Genomic DNA, 22980 nt, shown 5'->3' with positions numbered 1-22980 from the left:
GTAGATCTACAAGCCCACAATTGCTATTTTCAGCATGCAACGAAGTGTAAAATGACTTATACTGGATCTCTTGTCCACTAATCCCTTCCTAACATTTTAGTTTAGTTTTTATTTGACAAAATCGACAGTATATGTAGTCATAGTTTTAGTCACCATAGATTAGTTTCCATTTAGTTTTCGTCAGTGAAAAAATGTAGTCGACGAACATTTTTCGTCCTAGTTTTACTCGACGAAAACAACACTGATAGGAACCTGTACATAAACATTCTAATTAGTATTACTATTGTGAAAGAAATGCAAATGCCACTCTTTTCATTCCATGCCATGCCTGAAGCTTTTTTTCCCGAAGTCTCCTGAACTTGAACACAGTATTTTGCGTTGAACAAATTTGTTTCGAAATCCATGTCGTACACTGCATCTCCACTGGCTAAAGAGTGCTGGGTTGTTCCCTGAAAATAGCTGATCTACAAGCTCTCAACGCGTCACAGGAATGACGCATTGTGAGCTTGTAGATCTGCTATTTTCGCATTTCTTTGTCCAAAAGTGCCCTCTTACGGGATTTCAGCCCCTGCCCCTCTAACATTCTCTGCACGTCCCTGGGGCTGGGACTCGAAAAATGTATCTAATTAATTTGAAGCGTTGCAATTAATTAATCGAAATTAATCACATTTTAAACGCATATTAAAATGTACGCAATATTTGACGTGAGAAGCTTTTTTTTTGTTCAATTAAAACAGATTTAGTCAATTTGCCAGCCCATAGTGCCCCATTGTGAACCCGGACATGTTGAGTACACCAAGGTTTTATGTTAGAAATGTTGAGTATGGTTCCCCAGCATGTATAAACTGCCGGATGCTAATTTGCATATGTTGAGCAATTTTCATAGACGATTTGCTCGTCCACATATGACGTGAATTCTGTCATTGTCAATGGCAAATGTGACACATGTGACACGAGTTAAGGACAAAATAGTGAGGGCAGAAAAGTATTGGCCGGAATGACATTTGTGAGGATTTCATGGGCTGGAATATGATGTATGATGATGTGTGATGATAAGAGCGCGCCTCACTTCACACACGTCTCATTATTTGCCATCGACAATGAAAGGAGAAATTAGGTCAAATGTCCGCCAAATATGACGAAAACAGGCAACAGGCATTCTGATTGGCCAGTATGAGATGACGCATGATGATGTACGATGATAAGAGCGCCCCTCACTTCATACGGGTGTGGTTTTTTATTTACAAGCAATTTTCACAAGTTGTGTCTTTTACCATTTACATGCAATTCAAGTGTGTTCCAATCCTCTGTGATACCTTATGGCTTATGCCTTCATCTTCTACCGTCTATATACATTCCTCTTGCCTGCCATACCAGAACGGCTCCAGTGAGAAGAGAGAGGTGAGGCAGTTCCAGTTTATGGCGTGGCCGGACCACGGGGTTCCTGAGTACCCCACTCCCACCCTGGCCTTCCTGAGGAGGGTGAAGGCATGCAACCCGCCCGACGCAGGGCCCATGGTGGTCCACTGCAGGTAAAACATATTTTGCTTGCTTGCAGTGTTGATTTCGTCGACTAATACCAAGACGAAAAATGTTCGTCGACTACCTTCTTTCACGTACAAACTTCTCTTCAACTGGGATTTCAGGCAATGGTCCATAGATTGTGTGTAGAACATTTCGCGCAAATTGCTCGAAAAAGTCCCGGCAGAAAATCAGGTTTAAGCGTGTTTCTAAGGGCGGAGCTGTCACTGGTCAAAGTGACAGATGTGTTCCCCATGAGTGAACCATGGCACATGTGAAAACAAGTGACATGGCTTTTTGCCAAACGAGGCATGAGTTATGCCTGTCCAAAGGTTTAATTTTGAAATGATTGCTATGTCGCATGTTACTAAGACTAAAATGAAAACTATTCAAAAGACTATGACTAAACTAAATGTGCTGCCAAAAACAACAGTTTCCTTGTTTATTTGTTTGTTTGTTTGTTTGTTTGTTTGTTTGACCGCACACGGCCACTACGTGTGGTGTGGACACACGGATACGCACGCATTATCAGCATGCTCATATATAGCTCATATATATACACTGATTACATCATGGATCTCTATATACAGTATATGGGCATAAAAAAGGACTGACTGAATTCCGGACTTGTAATATTGCAGTATTGATCCTTTTACTTCTAAGTAAAATGTGTGAGTACATCTTCAATCAAGGTGTTTGTGTGTGTGTGTGTGTGCGCGTGTGTGTGCGTTCCCACGGTAACAGCGCGGGCGTGGGGCGCACCGGCTGCCTGGTGGTCATCGAGGCCATGCTGGAGCGCATGCGCCACGAGAAGTCGGTGGACGTGTACGGCCACGTGACGTGCATGCGCGCGCAGCGCAACTACATGGTGCAGACGGAGGAGCAGTACGCCTTCGTGCACGCCGCGCTGCTGGAGGCGGCGGCGAGCGGACACACGGAGGTGCCGGCCCGCGGCCTCTACGCGCACATCCAGACGCTGGGGGCGGTGCCGCCCACGGAGAGCCTGTCCGCCATGGAGCTGGAGTTCAAGGTAGTGTCATTATTACATAACATATTAACCCATTCTGACCTGAGATCAGATTCATACGAGGTTTCCGCCGGACACACACTGGGTCTGATGAACCCATTCTGACCTGAGATCAGATTCTAAAAATGTCAGTCGCTCTTCGATTTTTCAAAAATAGCAGACCTACAAGCTCGTATCGCTCCACCGAGTGGCGCGATATGAGCTTGTAGATCTGCTATTTTTAAATAGCTAAAGCATAACATGATGCTGACACCAAAATGGGTGCCCGGTCAGAATGGGTTAAAAGAATTGCGCCACATTTTCACGATGTTTTGAAAATTGCAGATCTACAAGCACGTAGCGCGGCACTCAGTGCCGTGCTATGAGCTTGTAGATCTGCTATTTTTCAATAGCTAAAGTATCATGAAATGCTTAAACAACCAAATGGAAGTCATTCTACAAAAATGACTTCTAAATCATGACCGTTTTCTGAAAAACCTTATGTTTCTATGTCAGTGGTTCTCAAGTATTTCATGTCATGGAGCCCAAAAATATGTTGTTCCAGGAAGCCCTCAGAAGCAAATATTTGAGTTAAAAACGCTCAGAAAGAATAAATATTCAAAGATTTGTGCCGCATTTTCACGATTAGCGTGGCACGCTATGAGCTTGTAGATCTGCTATTTTTCAATAGCTAAAGTATAACATAATGCTTAAAACACCAAATGGGTTAACTCATCCTTGCTAAGGACTTTTAATGAGTTCCCACAACGCCAACGACGCCTTTAACGTGTTAATGAGCGTTCTGTTTAATGATAAAACTATAAAGTTGACTTACCGCTAATCAAAGCTCCCCTCGCGCGGCAGCTCCATGTTCGATTGCTTCCCCTTCAGGCACAATGCATTGGAAAAAGAGCAAGGTGGTGGATGAGGCCTTTCTAGGCCTAGTATTCCATTTCAAATTGCGCTGGGTAAATAAAGCGACTGTGTTTAGTGGCTCAATAGCTCTTCCCCATGAAATGAAAATATGAATGAAAAACCTTATGTTTCTTTGTCAGTGGTATTTCATGTCATGGAGGAGCCCCAAAAATAGGCTATATGTAATTGGCCGCCCCATCTGAAAATATGTTGTTTCAGGGAAGCAAAGATTTGAGTTAAAAACGTTTGCTCTGAAAGAATATAAAAGATTTTGCACCAGATCGACAAGCTTGTAGATCCGGTAGAAGATGTTAGTAAGCTGGATAAAATTCCATTGACTTTTACCGGTTGAGACCTATTATTAGGAAAGTCAAGGATCCAGCCTGCAAGACAGAATAAATGAATACGTTTGTCCGCCAGAACATGTGGCTGTATTGTATTAAAGGCTGATGAAGAATCAACAAAGAGCAGCCTGGCGTGCTTCTTACTGCCTTCTAAATGTTTGTATAGAAGGTTCAGTAAGGTCGATGAGGCGTCTTGCATGCCTCTCCTGGTTCTGTAGGCAAACTGAAAGGGGTCTGTATATGTTCAAGACCAGGAGCTCTGTTTTAACCAGTTTTTCAAGTTGTTTCATAACCAGAGAGGTCAGGGCAACAGGTCGTAAGTAGCTCAGTTCCATAGGGTGCTTTATTTTGGAAACGGGCACCACTATGGACTGTTTCCAAAGAGAAGGCACCTTCTGCAGGGAGAGGGACAAATTAAAAATATAATTAAAAATGTGGCCTATATGGTCAGCACATGTTTTTAGCAGGCGCCCACTGATTTTATCAGGGCCAGGACTTTTCCTGGGTTTACACCTCTTGAAACACTTGGTTACATCAGTCTCATTAAAAAAGGGATTCATAGGAGGGGCCGACGTGAGACTGTTCCTAATTTCATCATGCTTGACCTTATAGTCGTGAGCAGGCCGGCTCTGCGAGGATATCCACAACGAGTAACTATACACACACGCATGCACGCATGCACAGAAGCGTGCACACACACACACACACACACACACACACACACACACACACTGCCGCAAACCAATGTATTCTTCTAGTATTACTGAAACTGACACTTTGCTTTTTGCCAACGTGGAAGAATCACATTGTGTAGCTGTCAGCGGAGAGCGGAGGAGGATAATAATAAATTTTTTAAAAGAGGCATTTGGGAGGTGTTGACGTGTGACGCTGTAGATTTCACTGACATGCCATACTGTGTGGTTCTTTATTGGTCCGTGTTGTTGGTTGGAGGGGGTGTCTTTGTGACTATTATGTCTGCATTGCATTCTTAGGATGGGATTTTTTTTGACACAGGGAGACGTGCTTGTATTTCGAGTGTGAGAACAAAGGGTTATGACGTGCTTCTGAAATGCCAATAGTTTCGTGTGAGGTTAGGGTTATAGGCTTAGTAATAATCCTGGATTAGCCCCCATTTTGTAATGATTCCCTACTAGGCCCTAGGGGTAAGCAAAGCAAATGCACACATCATAAAGTATGACAGGTGGAGAGAGAAATGCCTGTTGTATAGCGTACAACACAGGGAACCAGCCAGGGACGGAGAATGTGCAGAGAATGTTAGAGAGAGGCAGGGGCTGAAATTCTGTTGGCCCAAAATTGAGAAAATAGCCGATCAAGCTCTCAAAGCGCCGCAGCGCGTCTACAAGCTCTCAACGCGTCGACGCGTTTAGAGCTTGTAGATCGGCTGTTTTCCTGGCACGACACGCACTCCTTTAGCTGCTGAATATGTCCGTATTATGGATTTTTAATTTCTACGTCTGTCCATGTTATGGATTTATATTCTCTCCACACAAAATGTTGCGTTCAAGTACCAGGAGAGTTTGGAAAAAAGGCAATTCTCCTGAATGCTTGGAAAGGAAAGGGAGTGGGGGGAGGGGGATGGCATTTGCATTGCTTTCACCATAGGAAATGCTGCATTCATGGTCTGGAGAGGGTATAGATCTTTTTTACAGACGGGTTACAGGGCAGGGGCTCGAGCCCCTTTTGATGTCTATGTGTGCACATGCCCATAGAACCATCACAGGAGCAAACGACACTTTAGAATAAGGCGTCGGAGCAATGCAGTGGCATCATGAAAGTGCATAATGAGCAGTTGAGATGATTAACCATACTAATTATCCATAATGGGGTCAGAATAAATGCTGGTCTTATAGATAGTTCTTCGTCTGAACTGCTCGTCTTCATAAGGATAATACTAGTCTGATCTGCCCTCTGACTGCATGGTTCACAACCAGTTGAACAGTTGAATTTGCACTTTAGAAGGCTGGAGGTGGATTATAATGATGATTGAGAATCATTTACACCTTTCAGGGTTAACCCACGTGCACCCCAGTAGTAGGCCTACTAGTAGTACCATAATCTTAATATGAAAATATCTTTGGTGAAGATATTTAGTGTAGGAACCTAGAGCCCAAACCACAGTTGCTATTCCTTGAGTTGCAAGGAGTTGCATTGGTGTGGAAGACCGTAAAACGGTGTTGTTGCAAGGAGTTGCAAGTGCAACTGGTGTGGTTTGGGGAACTACCCATAGATCCGAAGTCCCGTTAGTCCGAACATGCACTGCTCCCGTGCTTGCGGTTAGGTTTAGGTTTGCTCCCGTGCTTGCGGTTAGGTTTAGGTTAGGGTTAGAGATAGGGATAGTAATTTCGGAACAATGAACCTTCTGACTAATGACACGGCACCGTGGTTTGGGCTTAATATTAATTGGAATCTAATAAGTGTATGGTACTTGGTATAGCCTAGTACAGTCTGCAAAAGTGCATTTAAAAATATATATAGGGGGTTTCAGTGGTGGTGAAGACTGCAGCATATACATCAAGGTCAAGGACACGCTCAAGGTTTCTTTATTATTATATATATATTATATTTGCACACATGGACCTCGTATACCTCCTACCTGATGGCATTAGCCCTATATGCTGAGGGTATAGTACAGGGGTTTTCAACTGGTTTTGACCCAGGGACCACCATTCTGACTAGCAGCAGCCTGGGGACCACCACTGTTGTGTCGGGTGGGTTCATCGTAGATCTACGATGGACCCACCCGACACAATAGTGGTGGGGCATTCATGCACCGTGGGTAAAGATTGTTTTTGTTTTCTTCTTACTTGTTACTCACTAATCACACTATCACAGGCTACATTCATGAGCTGGACAAAAAAAACTAAGTATTTTAACAAAAGTGTTTTTTACTTGTACTAAGCAGGACTCAAAATAAGTCTCAAAATAATAATTCATTTCAGTTAATCACCCAAACACTGAAGACACATTTGACAGTCACAGTAGGTTTGTTTCTGACAACCCCCCTCCACCCCCCCCCCCACACACACACACACACACACACACACACACACACACACACACACACACACACACACACACACACACACACACACACACACACACAGAATATATATTTTTATCTTATTCTATTAATCTAATAATCTTCTCTTTATTTTAACCAACCTACAACGGTTTATACATTACCTTTCTAACATACAGAGGGAACTGTTCATTGTGTACCGTCACTTTAAAAGCGTAATGTATACATCAGCGTACGACGGTGTCACGCACCAAAAATAGCCAATCTACCAGCTCACATTGCACCTGGTTGCATCGCGTTGTGAGCTTGTAGCTCTGCCTTTTCGGCAACGATAGACTGAGAAGTTGCACATTGAATAGGCCTACGTCACGTATTATGTGAGATCCGCGGCAGATATTATAACTCTATGGCAGGGAGATTTGACTTTCCCAAACGTATTATTATGAATTGGATGAATAATTATGGCAACGTCTTACCGTGCTTGCCTTGGGCAGCAAGCACGGTAAGCATGCATGCGTTGGGTGGAAGCACAACATGTGTTGGGTGGAAGAGAAGGATGGTTGTTCCGCTGCAGCAGCTGATGGCTCCGTCAGGTTTTTTTTAGTTTATTTGACACGTTGAGCACTTGACTTTTTGAATTGTAATGTTAGATTCGACTTAAGTTATTATTATTATTCACAAACAAGTAAAAATAGTGCAAATAAGTTTTATATATATATTAGAAAGGTAAAAAAAAAGTAAAGAAAAAAAGTCAAAAATACAACATTTCTGAATGCCTGGCTGCGGACCACCAGCAGTACCTCCGCGGACCACCAGGGGGCCGCGGACCACCGGTTGAAAACCCCTGGTATAGTACATAGGAGAGGTCAGACACAATTTTCTTAACCCGTCCAATGGTGGCCTGCTCAAAGATGACCAGCTGGGGGGTGATGGGAGGTGTAGAGACTATCTATCTAGCTGAAACAAAGATAAATGACAATGTCTGTTCTGTTTAGCACATACTGATACTTCCATGACCGCAGAGAGCAAAGGTACGTTTCGCAGTGGATGTATCATCTATGAATGTTAAAGATGGAGTGCCACAATTTTCTTCCACCCTAAAACATGATCATTATTATTATTAATATAAGGAGGAATAACTTTTTGATGTAAAGGGGGAGGGGTTAGGGGAGGGGCTGATAGTGTGATGTCACTATTTTACTGTTTATCTCATTGGCCCGTTTGACTGTCAAGGGTTCAGCCTCCAGGAAGAAACCCTAAATACAAAGTTAATACACCATTGCACATAAAAACGACTCCAGGGGGTTGAAGTATTGTCACCTCATAGACACATGGAAAAATACAAAAATTGTGGCACTCCATCTTTAAAAGACAAATCGAGCCCCCATGTACTTCACAAAAATGCGGGGAAAATTCATGAGCCCCAAATCCATATGGCCACCATAGACAACCTGTTAAGGCACAATAAGGCAAAATTACCTAAAATGTTTTCATGATTTTGAATCCATTCCAAGCATTAGTTTTTCACAAAAAACACTCCTTGTGCTGAAAATGGCCATATGCTGACCTCACCACATTTGTGATGACGGCTATGGCCGTTTTTGGCGAGGTACATGGGGGCTCAATTTGTTTTTTAACCTTCATAGATGATACATCCACTGAGGAATGGACCTTTGCTCTCCACAGTCACGGAAGTATCAGAAGATGTCAAGTGATCGGCGGAGATAAATTCAAGACGTGCCTGTGATTTACATCCTCAGAAACTGGCCAACACTAAAGCACATACCTCAAGATTCATCAGTGCCAACCTGCCGTGCAACCAGTTCAAGAACCGCCTGGTCAACATCATGCCTTTCGAGTCCAGCCGCGTTTGCCTGCAGCCAATCAGAGGCGTGGAGGGCTCCGACTACATCAACGCCAGCTTCATTGACGGATACAGGTGAGAATTCCACTACGGCAATGACAACACCAGAGTTAGATAGGATACAGGTGAGAATTCTACTACGGCAATGACAACACCAGAGTTAGAACAGGATACAGGTGAGAATTCCACTACGGCAATGACAACACCAGAGTTAGAACAGGATACAGGTGAGAATTCCACTACGGCAATGACAACACCAGAGTTAGAACAGGATACAGGTGAGAATTCCACTACGGCAATGACAACACCAGAGTTAGAACAGGATACAGGTGTAATTCCACTACGGCAATGACAACACCAGAGTTAGAACAGGATACAGGTGTAATTCCACTACGGCGATGACAACACCAGAGTTAGAACAGGATACAGGTGTAATTCCACTACGGCGATGACAACACCAGAGTTTGAACAGGATACAGGTGTAATTCCACTACGGCAATGACAACACCAGAGTTAGAACAGGATACAGGTGAGAATTCTACTACGGCAATGACAACACCAGAGTTAGATAGGATACAGGTGAGAATTCTACTACGGCAATGACAACACCAGAGTTAGAACAGGATACAGGTGTAATTCCACTACGGCGATGACAACACCAGTAATAAACTCCTATCCTCCTCCTGTCAACCACCCTCCTCCTCCCAGCAATGAGCAGAAGCATGGAATCCTCCCTCGCTTGAGTAAGGACGCGGTGTGATTAGCCACAATGGCCAGTGCACTTGTGCAAGACGTGCTGTGATTGGCCAGTAGTACCTACTTTGAGTGGCAGTCAGTGGGAAATGCTCTCGCCACAGAATGTACTAGTATTCTGCCATAATAATCATTCTGGGCGGCCCCAGCTGTTGGTACGCAGAAGCGCTTCCCGGCGCTTGATTGACAGCGCATAATGAATTTTGACGACGCATGCGCACTGGCGCACCACTTAGCCCTGTCTATATAGGAGTGGTTGTACCACTCAAAAATACGTTAAAAAAAAGAAAAGGGAAAACCTGTGAAGGACATAAGGAAGAGAGTTTCCAATATGGCTGCTGTGTATTAGAAAGGTGTTCTTCTCGGAGCACATCATCTTTCAAACGGGGGGGGGGGGGGGGGGGGGGGGGGAGTTAGGGGCGCTCTTTTCATCGAGGGCCGCTCTTATCATCGTACATCATCATGACGTAAAATAGACACTATGCCGGTTTGCTCAGACACTATGACATACATTCTCCATTCATTTGACAATGGGAATTGATCAATCTAATGTTTGTGTAGGACAAAGTTTGTGAACATACACTAAAAGCTGGATATAGGAATAGGGGACATCTGTAAAAAAGGTAAAATCTGTATTCCGTGCGTGCGTGCGTGTGTGCGTGCATTATGCATATAGTTGTGCACCGGTATTATTATGATGCATGGTGAAACAGTTCCCTCTAGTGGCTGTGTTGTGTGATACGACATCTGTTAACCCATTTAGACCTGAGGCCGTTTCTACAAAATATCTTCTAAATCTGAACATTTCTGATAAACCTATCTTTCTATGTCTATTTCTATGTTTTCAAACTATTGCAAAGATTTGATTTAAAAATGTTCGCTCTATATATTATATTCAAAGATTTGCACCACATTTTTACGATTCTTCAAAAATAGCAGATCTACAAGCTCGTTGCACGGCACTCGGTGCCGCACTATGAGTTTGTAGATCTGCTATCTTAATAGCTAAAGTATAACATAATACTTAGATTAGATTTTCCATTACTGACACGAAAAATAAAAATAAATCTTTAGATTTTGTTGTTAATTAATCCATGAAAGGTTTAGCTTTTTTGGGGAATGTTTTTTGATTTTTAAGGGGACCCATAACAATGTGTCTGTGACCCACAAATGGGTCCCGACTAGGGGTGTAAAGATACAATTTAACAGTTTAAGGGCCCATGACGTAGATTTCCGTCATGGTACTTAGTGATATCAAAACCGGTCGCATCGCTCTACAGCCTAGGAGCGCTTGTTGCGCAATCCTCGGTGTTGCACAACACTGACATGTCATCGAAAATGTTCCCTGCCTATTTAGCCGATGAGAACGGAAATCTTAAAACGTTAATAACTCTCGATCTGAATATGTGTTTGACGGGCCCCCGCTGTTTAGTCGCTAGTCTCATTAGATTTTTATCTTACCTCCCATTGTTGTCGATCGCATCGATAGTGTTGTGGCTATTGTTAGCTGCTACACAGACATTCACAACAACATCCGGTCCGTCTGTAAAAGTGCTCCAGGTGCTATAAACGATGGGCACATTTTATTAATGGATACATGGTTGACGATACGATTCAATGTCCCTTTTATGCCCGACTCAGAATGATGTCAGATTTCTGTATGTGTCTCTCTGTGTCCCTTTATTCCTATACCGTATATATGTAGTTCTGTGTCAGCCATGCCCAAATATGGAGTGTTGGGATGTCAGAACAGGCCAGCTTATAGAGTTCTGTGTAAGGCATGCCCAAATATGGAGTGTTGTGAGGTCAGAACAGGCCAGCTCCATTTATGGACCCTGGGCAGGGGCCCGGTCCACAGCCCGGGCAGAGTCCTTTTTGGGGCGGTTATGCACAACCGTGGGTCCGACCAACTTGACATCGGGCACTGCACTCCCTGTGGTGGTGTGGAACACGTGTGTAGAATTTGATAGTCGGTGGGGCGAACAGTTCTCGAGTTACGTGGATTACAGACGTACAGACGTACACACAGAGAACTGGTGCATTTATAGTTAGATAAAGTAAACACAGTTATTCTCTGGCAAATACATGGACATGTATGTGTTCATGACGTGACATTTTGTGTAAAATCTCTGCCTATGATGATGCAGCATTGATTTAGTTGAATCGACTCGGCGACTACTACTACTTTATTCACTGACAAAAACAAAAACAAAAAAAGTAAATAATACCCAAGCAACTAAACTAAGACTAAAACATTTCAGTCAATTGCGATGTGACTAAAACTAAATCAAAATGTGCTGTCAAAATCTAAACAGAAATTTGCTGTCAACATCGAATCAGAAAGGTCATGTTTGAAAGTGATTCATGATTCAAGTTGTTGTTTTGATTGCTTTTCCCCCAGGCAACAGAAAGCCTACCTGGCGAGCCAGGGTCCACTGGCAGAGACAACAGAGGACTTCTGGAGAATGCTGTGGGAGCACAACTCTACCATAGTGGTGATGCTGACCAAACTACGAGAGATGGGCCGGGTTAGTGAAACAAACACGAATACACGCACACACGAGGGTGCGCACGCTTTTCCGACATACCTATAGTCCGACATTAGTCGGACAATAGTTCGAAATACCCGCTTTTTACCTCAACAGTCCGACTTGGGGTATAGGCTTTAGTTTAGACATACTAGTCAACTGTCATTTAGCCTGTGGTCATTTAGCCTATGCTTTCTATGGCATAGGCAGCTCCCGGCAGGATCCGCCGGGAGAATCTAGACGCAGCTGCGCGACATGAGATGAATTAATTAGAGCGACAGAGAGAGAGAGGAGTGTGTGTTTGTGTGTACGTGTGTGCGTCAATTTAACAAAGGTGCAGACGATAAGAAATCAGCAGAGAGTGATCGACGTTGAAGCACTCTGCCTACTGGTTAGAGCGTAAACGGGTGCATGTCTTTTTTCCGACACTCTTTTAGCCGACAGGACAATGGTCCGACAGTTTCGGACTATTGTCTGAAATACCGTCTTTTTACTCCAACAGTTCGACACGACATTAGACAGACAGAAGTTCCGGCGATAGTCCGACAAACCATAGGTTAGACAGGTACCCCTTAGGTTAGACACCCCAAGCAAGGAAGGAAGGAGTGTGTGTGTGTGTGTGTGTGTGTGTGTGTGTGTGTGTGTGTGTGTGTGTGTGTGTGTGTGTGTGTGTGTGTGTGTGTGTAGGCCCAGTAGGGCCCAGTAGGGCCCAGTAAGGCCCAGTAGGGCCCAGTAGAGCCCAGTTAGGGCCCAGTAGGGCCCGGTAGTGCCCAGTAGAGCCCAGTTAGGGCCCAGTAGGCCCAGTAGAACCCAGTTGGGCCCAGTAGGACCCAGTAGGGCCCAGTAGGACACAGTAGGGCCCAGTTAGGGCCCTACGAAGGAGGGAGAAAGGAAGGAAGGTGGAAGGAAGGAAGGAAGGAAGGAGTGTGTGTGTGTGTGTGTGTGTGTGTGTGTGTGTGTGTGTGTGTGTGTGTGTGTGTGTGTGTGTGTGTGTGTGTGTGTGTGTGTGTGTGTGTGTGTGTGTGTGCAATGCAATTGGGGTACTTACTGGGTCCTACTGGCCCTAATGGGTCCTACTGGGCCCTACTGGCCCTACTGGGCCCTAACTGGGCTCTACTGGCCCCTACTGGGCCTACACACACACACACACACACACACACACACACACACACACACACACACACACACACACACACACACACACACACACACACACACACACACACATTCCTTCCTTCCTTGTTTCCTTCCTTGCTTCCTTCCTTCGAGGAGTGTGTGTGTGTGTGTGTGTGTGTGTGTGTGTGTGTGTGTGTGTGTGTGTGTGTGTGTGTGTGTGTGCAATGCAATTGGGGTACTTACTGGGTCCTACTGGGTCCTACTGGCCCTAATGGGTCCTACTGGGCCCTAACTGGGCCCTACTGGGTACTACCGGGCCCTACTGGGTCCTACTGGGTCCTACTGGCCCTACTGGGTACTACTGGGCCCAACTGGGCCCTAAATATATATAAATAATAATAATAATAATAATAATAATAATAATAATAAATACGATGAAGTATAAATATAAATAATAATAATAATACTACTACTACTAATAATAATAATAATAATAATAATAATAATAATAATAAATACGATAATAATAAAAACCGCTGTGCAATGTAATACTATGATTGATGTATTATTTTGTGGGTTGTTGTTTTTTTGTTTGGCATTTTGCAGGAGAAGTGTCATCAGTACTGGCCCGCGGAGCGCTCTGCACGCTACCAGTACTTTGTGGTGGATCCCATGGCTGAATACAACATGCCTCAGTACATCCTGAGAGAGTTCAAGGTCACCGACACCAGGGTACGTCTCATCGTTTGGATTATTTTACCGCACTACTAAATCAAGTTCGTGTTAATTTAGGCCTTCAAAATCCTTACAGTTTTCTGAAATACCTATGATTATATATCAGTGGTTCTCAGTATTTCATGTCAAGGACCCCAAAAATTATATCTAATTGGCCGCCGACCCCATCTGAAAATATGTCCAGTAAAAGACTCAAATGGCCACATTGGGCTCATGTGGTCATTTGATTTACAAACAGATGGATGACCTAATTGATCCCGACAGGTTGGGTTCATCATCTTGTAAGAACCCTTTTGTGGATCCCACGTTAGTAGAACTTTACGAGCGGCTCTGTGAATGAGACCCATAGTTGTTGTTTCCCTTTGTGGATCCCACGTTAGTAGAACTTTACGAGCGGCTCTGTGAATGAGACCCATTGTTGTTTCCCTTTGCGCCCCTCAGGATGGGCAGTCCAGAACAATCCGACAGTTCCAGTTCACTGACTGGCCTGAGCAGGGCGTCCCCAAGACGGGGGAGGGCTTCATCGACTTCATCGGACAAGTTCATAAAACAAAGGAACAGTTTGGCCAAGATGGACCTATCACTGTGCACTGCAGGTAACTGCATGTGTGTGTGTGTGTGTGTGTGTGTGTGTGTGTGTGTGTGTGTGTGTCTGTGTGTGTGTGTGTGTGTGTGTGTGTGTGTGTGTGTCTGTGTGCGTGTGCGTGCATGCATACATATCTACATCCTCACAAGGATAGTTAAAACCTGACAAACTTATGGTCCCCATAAGAGAAAGGTCTGTCATGGCATTAAAAGGTATTGGCATTGTAACTATGGCTACAATGCATAAAACAGTCACGTTGGGGCTAGGATTACTCCTCTAATAGTTTGATGTTCTTGTTCAGGATTACAATTGACAATTGAGTTTGCTCTTTAGAGAATTGAGTTTAGTGTTCAAGGGTTCAAAATGGCAAAATGCTAAAAGATTGCTTACATTTAATTGAATTCAATGTAGAATTTAGGCATTTAGCAGACGCTCTTAATGCTCTGTGTTTGCATAAAATGCAATCTAAAGTAGGCTACATAAATTGAGGCTTATTTGCATACGACTGCTGTAAGGTCGTCGAGGCTAGGGCAAGGGCTACGGCAAAAATGTAACCACGGACTGTGTGTGTGTGTGTGTGTGTGTGTGTGTGTGTGTGTGTGTGTGTGTGTGTGCGCGTGTGCGCGTGCGTGCGTGCCATTTCCCCAGTGCTGGTGTGGGGAGGACGGGTGTGTTCATCACATTGAGCATCGTGTTGGAGAGGATGCGCTACGAGGGCGTGGTGGATCTCTTCCAGACCGTCAAAATGCTGCGAACCCAGAGACCTGCCATGGTGCAGACAGAGGTACTGTACCATCATCATGCAGCACCATCTCACGTGTCACGAGAAATCAATGCTCTAGTTACCCAAAAGAAAACTATAATGTTTCCCTAGGGCACCCAAACTAGTGACAATAGCCAATCTACAAGCTCACAACGCAGCGCTTTGCGCCACGTTCTGAGCTTGTCGCTATTTTCACTACTTCTTAAGCATTTTAATTCATGGAATTGCTTTGATTTGTCTTTGATTTCTTCATGAAATTACTGACTCAAACTTAAACTAGAAAAAGTGCCCTACTGGGCACAGGTCTCCACCAGGATGAGCAGATGTGAAGAATTCCAGGCAAAGGTTTTTCCTTGGCCTCTAGGGAGTTGGCATACAAAGTTATCCACAGATCCGTGCAGTTAGAGGTAAAAACACTTTTCGGCCAGTTATAGCGCCACCTTGAGGCTGAGATGAAATTGTTCATGTGGCATTTCGTCCTCTGCCTAGTGGGAATGTGGGTGCACAATTTCACGGAAATCACGCGATGTGTTCATGATTTGCAGCATTTTGTTTGAAACTGAGCACTCCTGTGAACTTTGGAAGCCAATCTTAACCAATCAGGATGGAGTCTGAGAAATCTGAAAGACTGGTTTCGTTGAATGGCTCTAGAGAGACTGTGTACCAATTTGCGTGATGTTTGGACAAAATCTGTAGGTGTACTGTGCAAAAACTTGTTTTGCACAAAGCGGCCTCCTGGTGGCGCTATAACAGGCCGTTCTGGAAATCTGAAAGACTGGTTTCGTTGAATGGCTCTAGAGAGACTGTGTACCAATTTGCGTGATGTTTGGACAAAATCTGTAGGTGTACTGTGCAAAAACCTGTTTTGCACAAAGCGGCCTCCTGGAGCGGCCTCCTGGTGGCGCTATAACAGGCCGTTCTGGAAATCTGAAAGACCGGTTTCGTTGAATGGCTCTAGAGAGACTGTGTACGAATTTGCGTGATGTTTGGACAAAATCTGTAGGTGTACTGTGCAAAAACTTGTTTTGCACAAAGCGGCCTCTTGGTGGCGCTATAACAGGCCGTTCTGGAAAGTTTGGGGCAGAGGTTCATCGTTGGCATCCAGGGAGTGTGTGTGCAAAATTTGGCATCGACCGGGTTAACGGTGGCCGAGATTAGCTGCTCACGGACACACGGACGGACGGACGGACGGACACACACACACACGGACACACGGACGGACGGACGGACGGAGTGCAAAACATACTCTCCCCCTAGGCCTTCGGCCTGGTGGAGACAATAATAATGAAAAACAAAATGTAGGAAACAAAAGGTATAGGGACTCAAAATAATTTAGTATAACTAACATTATTTAGACCATAGTCTAGTCTAGATAGTGACATATTTGTTTTGTGAGTCCAAAGTTCCAACACGCTTAGCGATTAAGCAACACTACTTTTAGATTAGAATGTATGGGCTGTCAAGGCCAGAAAGTCGATGATGATGATGTCACCTCCCAGCCCTGGCAGAGTAGTTCTGGAGTAGTTCCAACGGATTGTGTGGCCTTGGTCTTTCCCTAATGGGACTGATCGTGTGAGGGGTATGATGTTCGAGAGACCCGAAACCCTGATGACATTGGGATACATCACTGAGGATACGTCCCAGGTGCATCCATGCAATGTTTTTTGTTATAGATGTCACGCGCATACCCTCTATACAGCAGCTTGTCATTATTATCAAAAGTCAATTGCACAAATGCATTACTACTAGGCCATGGCCTAAATCGAAAAGCAATTTAATTTATCAAAATAAAGTAGTGTGTGTGCACATTTTGGCTTACTTTTTGGGTGAAAATACACCAGTCGCCACTGGTATTTGTACTAACATAAGAAAATCACACTTGTGAGAAGTGAGGTGCGCAGCGAGGGCAGTGTATTTATATCAGCCAGATGGCGTCTTACGTTGTCATTTACTGCCCAAAACAAACATTAAAGTCTATAGACTTGGCTGGCAAAAAAATACATCTTAAGTACCCTAAATAAACATTAAAGTTCATAGACTGAGCTGGTGACCTGTTATTTATAATTAGGCTATAAACACTTGCTTGCACAATTTTTTTTATTTTTCCCAGTTTTTCATGTGTTTATGAGGTGACAGTACTTCAGTAGACCACTTGGTGTGGTTGTTATGTGCAATGTATTTACAATGGAAAAAAAATGATATAGTGACGTCACAATATCATACCCTTTCCTAACCCCTCCCCCTTTATCATACAACAACAGCTGTGGGTGTGGCTCCAGTTCAGGTGGATCACCACCCATCACCAGCCACCAGGCAAACCGGCCATACTTAACCAATGAACTGCTCGTGCCGGAACGTTCCGCCAATTAGAAACTAACCGGCAACCGCTATGCCAGATAAGCTTTTGTATTGATATCAAACCGGATCGCTGATATATTTTTTTCTTCTTATAAATTATTTGATCGGCCCAAAACATTGTGTTCATTGTCATGATTTGTCACGATCCGAGTTGGCTTTGTCCGCGGCGTAACCGTCTTTAAATAAATACTTATTTACGCATTTCATTTCCTGGGCCACTCGTCGTTCTGAAAGGGGGAGGGACTGCGATGCTCTATTGTGTTTCTATTTAAGGTGGTAGACTTTCTAGTATAGGTAGTCAGGCTTTTAGTTAGCTACTTGCTATTATTTTTTTAGGTAGTGTTTTTGCGTGCGAGAACTACGGCTGGAAAAGAGCTTGCAGCTAAATCCACCATGTTCACATGAGAGCAAAAGAATAGCCTATTTTAAATTTTATGTGACTCACCTTTGCAAACAGTAAGTCATTGGATCCCCCCCCCCCCCCCCCCCCCCCCCGCGTTTGTTCATGTGATATGAAATCAGGGAATCATAGCTTCAGATTGGCATATTTGGTTGTTCAGTTTGATCCACCAGTTTTGGAAATATATGGCAGTATATAAAGTGTAATGTATTGCAGAGAAACAACAAGCTGAGAAAACAGGCCTGGAAGGTTCATTCACTTCTGCGGACACTAACATTACACCTAGCTACATGTTTAAGCATTTATTTCAAATTTACATGTCGATTTCAGCTCTGGCATTTATCTCAGACATGCTCTAGTATGTAAAGAGTCTGCTTGTGCTATTATTAACTCATTTTGGATTAAAAAAGAAATGCAGTTTTTCTCCTCTGGTGAAAAGCTAGAGGCTGCACAATGGCAGCCCCTCAGTCAGATCCGTTTTCATTATGTACTGTATTATGCTAGGCTAGGGCAAGTGCTATGGCAAGTGCTATGGGCTAGGTGGATTTGGCTGACTCTTGGCTGGTTGAAGACCAAGCGAGCTGTTTCATTCTGGATCAATTAGAGAGGCTTAAGTGTGAATGCCACGCATAGACAAAGCTGGGCATAGGGCGCCCCTCAAAAAAAAAAAAGGACTACAATTAGCATTGCTAGCTCGGTCTGTTTTTGCATTCATTGAATACGTCAGAGTAGGTTCTCAAAGTGGGGTCCAGGGACCCTCTGGGGTCCTTGAGGGATTTCCAAAGAGACCCTTAAGGCCTATTCATAGTCTGGATTTTCGGTGGTGAGGTGACAACCGCTTCGGTGGTGAGCTGACCACCGGAGCTGAAATAACGTTGAGCGGTGGTGAGTAAAAACAGAGAGAAGGGCTGGAGTGGTGGCGGTGGTTTGCTCTTCACCGTGGCTCGTGACGTCATGTTGTAGTTCGGTGGTCACCTCACCACCGAAAATCCAGACTATGCATGAGCCTTTGCAGGCCCATATCTCTAAGAGTGTACACATGGAAGCCAAGTGGACCCATAATATATGGGTCCACAAAATCGTGTAGTCTATTGAGTGTTGATAATATGTGCGTATATGCCAGGCTGGTTTTAAACAGAGAGGGTCCAGGCGCGTCCTTTAGTTCTAATGTAGAGTTTATTCAAGGACAATAGGACATCAATGACCAAATCATGACCAACAGGAAAAAAAATCACTGAAAGCAAAGTACGGAGAAAATGGGATGCTATATTTATGGGGTGTCTATGCACATGCACTAAATGCACGTTCAATGTGTGTGCTATTTAAAACAGTTTGTCCAGTCTGGAGAGTTTGTCTGAAAGCTGCGTGTGTCACTATGTGTGTGTGTGTAAGTGTGCGGGTGTGTGCGTGTGTGTGCATGTGCATGTATGTGTATGGGTGCGTGCATGTATGTATGTGTATCAATCATTCACGATCAACTTGATCACCATCATCATCATCGCCAGCCATGGTTTGGTTAATCCAGTCCACATAGTTGTGGACGTTGGCGTGGACACCAGGCCTGTTCTTCTGAGCACATCCCCAGCTCACCACACCAGCTACGTAGTGAAGCCCATCCTGTTCACACTGCAGAGGCCCTCCTGAATCACCCTGTGAAGAACACACAACCAGGATGGATGATAAACACTTCAGTCTGACTGAGTCACCCTATAAAAACACACAGCCAGTATGGATGTTAATGACGGGAACGCATCTGTGTCACTTTTAGCTTTTAACCACTTTAAACCATTGTTTTAAACAAACCAAATAAAAAAACAGAGTGCCACACTATACGAGCTTCTTACTCTTACTTTACTTGAATCTTTGCTTCTGGGGGTCCCTTGAACAACATATTGAAATTGTGGTCTGTGGCCAATTACATATAATTCTGGGCAGTGACGTAGGAAGGGCTTTTCTGACCGGCCCAGGGGATTTTGACCGGCGCGGCCGAAAAACGGGTTCGGGTTGGGAGCGGGTCCATTCCCCCCATATTCGGGTAAATTTCATGTAAAAAACGTGCAGTTATGGTCAGGGGTCGGAATACTGAGCGGTCGGACGAGTGCCATGGTAGTTTCTATTAGTTTTCATTTTTGTTACGCTTAAAGTTTTTTCATTAGTTTAATTGTCTTATTTGTCAGGTGCAGGATTAAAAATGGTCAGAGCAAGATTTTTTTTTTTTTTTTTTGGTTAACAAAGGATTTTTATTTTATTTTTGTTTTTGTTATTTCGTTAGCTTTGATAGATAGATAGGATTAGTTAACTATTATAACTATTATAACCTTGGCACGCACGCACGCACGCACGCACACACAAACACAAACACACACACACACACACACACACACACACACACACACACACACACACACACACACACACACACACACACACACACACACACACACATGCGCACACTCACTGTGCAAGCTCCTCCCTCCATGTGTCCTGCACAGATCATGCCGTCGTCCATTCGTCCTTCATAGACATCCATGCAGCTCTGCTTGGAGATCAATGGAACCTGGACTTCCATCAGCGCTGTTGAAGTCTGTCCTTCTCCTGAGGATCAAAAGGTCATGAAAACAGAGAGACTTCTCCTGAGGGTCAACCACACAGAGGCCCCTTTTCCAACTGGGGGTTCAGAGCCTTCCTGCTGAAAATGAATTGGTTCAGAACCCTAAAAATTGGATCGCAACACTCAAAAAGATGGCCGCCGGTTCCGTGAAAGCATCAATACGTTTTACAACCATGTTGTAGTTAGCTTATCACTAATCACATAGATTAGACCTGGTCCAGCCCTGGTCCAAAACCAGGTAGCCGAAACAAAGTGCTAGACTGCTAGAGCTGCCTGTCGGGGAAAAACATATGTATTATAGGCTATTATTTATAGTTATAATATAGTTATAATAGTTCATTCAACTATTATAGCCTAATAGTTGAATGTCCAATAGAAAGTCAGGGAATTAATTTAATATTTAGGCTACAATCTATAGTGATTCTAGTCTTACCAGCATTAGTTTTACAGCCTCTGCACAGCATAAAGGACTTGTAGAGAAAATGGCAACCAGTCAGTCCGTGTATAATATTTTTGTATAGCCTAAAATAATGTCAAAAAGAAAAATAAGGTGTGCCTCACTTTACTGGCAAAATAGTGCCACCTATTGCTTATTTCATGAACTTATTTTGTTTCTCCCATGATTCGCATTATCAGTGGATGGAAACGACCGACAATTCGCTTTTCTTTTTTCAACTTAAAGGTATATTCCGTGATTTCATTTAATTCAAATATCACTTATTTTTCTTTCTTTTTTTGATAATCCTCCCTACTATAGAGTGTGCTGACCATATAAGGAGTTCCTCCCTGTCCCCAGTTAACCCCTGGGGTCAAAATACCGGTTTCGTTTTGGTGGCCCACTGGCCCAGCCTTCATCCAATCAGGATAGAAAGGGCCTTCCTCCAATCACGATCGAGCGGTGGCGGGCCTTGGTAAACGGTAAACGGTGCATTTATATAGCGCCTTTATCCAAGGCGCTTTACAGAGATTGTGCATTACATTTACCCATTCACACACACATTCATACACCGATGGCAGCGGAAACCATGCAAGGCACCAACTAGCACATCGGGAGCAATTAGGGGTTCAGTGTCTTGCTCAAGGACACTTCGACAGTAACTCTGGGGGAGCCCGGGTTCGAACTGGCAACCTTACGGTTACCATCCAGGCACTCTACCCCTGAGCCACCGCCACCGCAACCCTGAGCCATGGTGCACGTGCTGTTGGCCTGCCGCGTGTCCCTCCCACTGTAGTGCGTGCATGTGCACATCTTGTTACCGGGGAGGACCAGGTAACTTTGCTTTTCCAAATCCCCCAAATCACTGAATGCTCCTTTAATGAACATATGCTTCCTATTTTCGCAAAGGCTTAATGGAAAGGCACCTAGAGAGACTTGACCCACGCTGCGCGCAGAGATATTTTGTTATACAAAATACAAATACTGGGTCAAAAATATTATCTAAATACAAAATACAAATACTGGTCTGAGAAATGTATTTGAGATACAAATACGAATTTTGTATTTTTAAGTGAAGTGTGGCAGCACCGGAATGTTTCAGTGTGCTTCTGCTGCTGTTGCCCGTCGCCCGTCAATGTGTAGTGTGCTACTCTGCCTCGCAGATGTGGTATGTTAACGTTGCATTTCTCTGTCCTCTGTCTTTCTGGATTTATTGTATTATCGAATAAGTGGGCTAACATGGCCGGTTGTTATTGCAGGGCCAGTGAATGACAACTCTGCTGTTTTTCTATAGCTTATGCTGTGCCAACAATAAAAGAGAGTATTCTGTCTACAGCACTCCTTCCCATCCACTGCCTGGGCTCCCATGAGATGGAATGAAGCCTTGCTATTTGAGAGAGACAAATATGTATAATGATAATGTGGTCCACCCTTGGTAGCCTCGTCTACAAATGCAGGCTTTATAGCCAGGGTCATCATCGTTTTGTTATTATTTTGGTTTATTCTGTCTGTTTTTTGTGTTGTGCCCATAACAGACTGCAAGCTACTTTTAGTAGGCTAGGTTAAATGATGTACTTTGAATGCCCCCCTCTAGCGTCCCCCAAGGCTCCATCCTAGGCCCCATCCTCTTTTCATTATACATGCTCCCCCTCGGCGACATCATCCGCAGCCATAACATTCAATTTCACTTCTATGCCGACGACACCCAATTGTATCTCCCCATCAATCCTAAAGACCCCTCCAGCATACAAAAACTCCATGCATGCCTCACAGACATAAAGAACTGGATGTCAATCAATTTTCTACAGCTAAATGACTCTAAATCCGAAGTTCTCATTTTTGGTCCACCCCAAGACAGAGCTATGTTAGTGCAAAACCTGGGCTCTCTTACTCCAAATGTAAAGCCCTCCGTGAGAAACCTTGGTGTTATCCTTGACCCCGACCTCAATTTTGAAGCCCATGTAAAAAAAGTAATTCAACTATCATTCTACCACCTCAGAAACA

General features: G+C 44.0%; 1 protein-coding gene across 1 annotated transcript in view; it reads left to right on the top strand.

Annotated features, from left to right (window-relative positions):
• LOC310860089 (receptor-type tyrosine-protein phosphatase S-like) overlaps positions 1–19287 on the top strand; it is a gene marked incomplete at both ends in the record, with an annotated part of 35830 nt that extends 16543 nt beyond the window's left edge. The window contains 8 exons of the mRNA XM_083766851.1: positions 1378–1532; positions 2266–2551; positions 8587–8765; positions 11845–11971; positions 13694–13819; positions 14264–14418; positions 15057–15192; positions 19261–19287. Coding sequence (XP_083622977.1) covers positions 1378–1532; positions 2266–2551; positions 8587–8765; positions 11845–11971; positions 13694–13819; positions 14264–14418; positions 15057–15192; positions 19261–19287 — 1191 coding nt within the window. The remainder of the gene's footprint in view (positions 1–1377; positions 1533–2265; positions 2552–8586; positions 8766–11844; positions 11972–13693; positions 13820–14263; positions 14419–15056; positions 15193–19260) is intronic.
• Between the last annotated feature and the right edge of the window lie 3693 nt (positions 19288–22980).

This window comes from Protomyctophum parallelum (genome assembly GCF_964188405.1).
Source record: "Protomyctophum parallelum genome assembly, chromosome: 6".
NCBI lineage: Eukaryota > Metazoa > Chordata > Actinopteri > Myctophiformes > Myctophidae > Protomyctophum > Protomyctophum parallelum.
The sequence above is the reverse complement of the archived record's forward strand: the minus strand, read 5'-3'. Positions and strand labels throughout refer to the sequence as shown.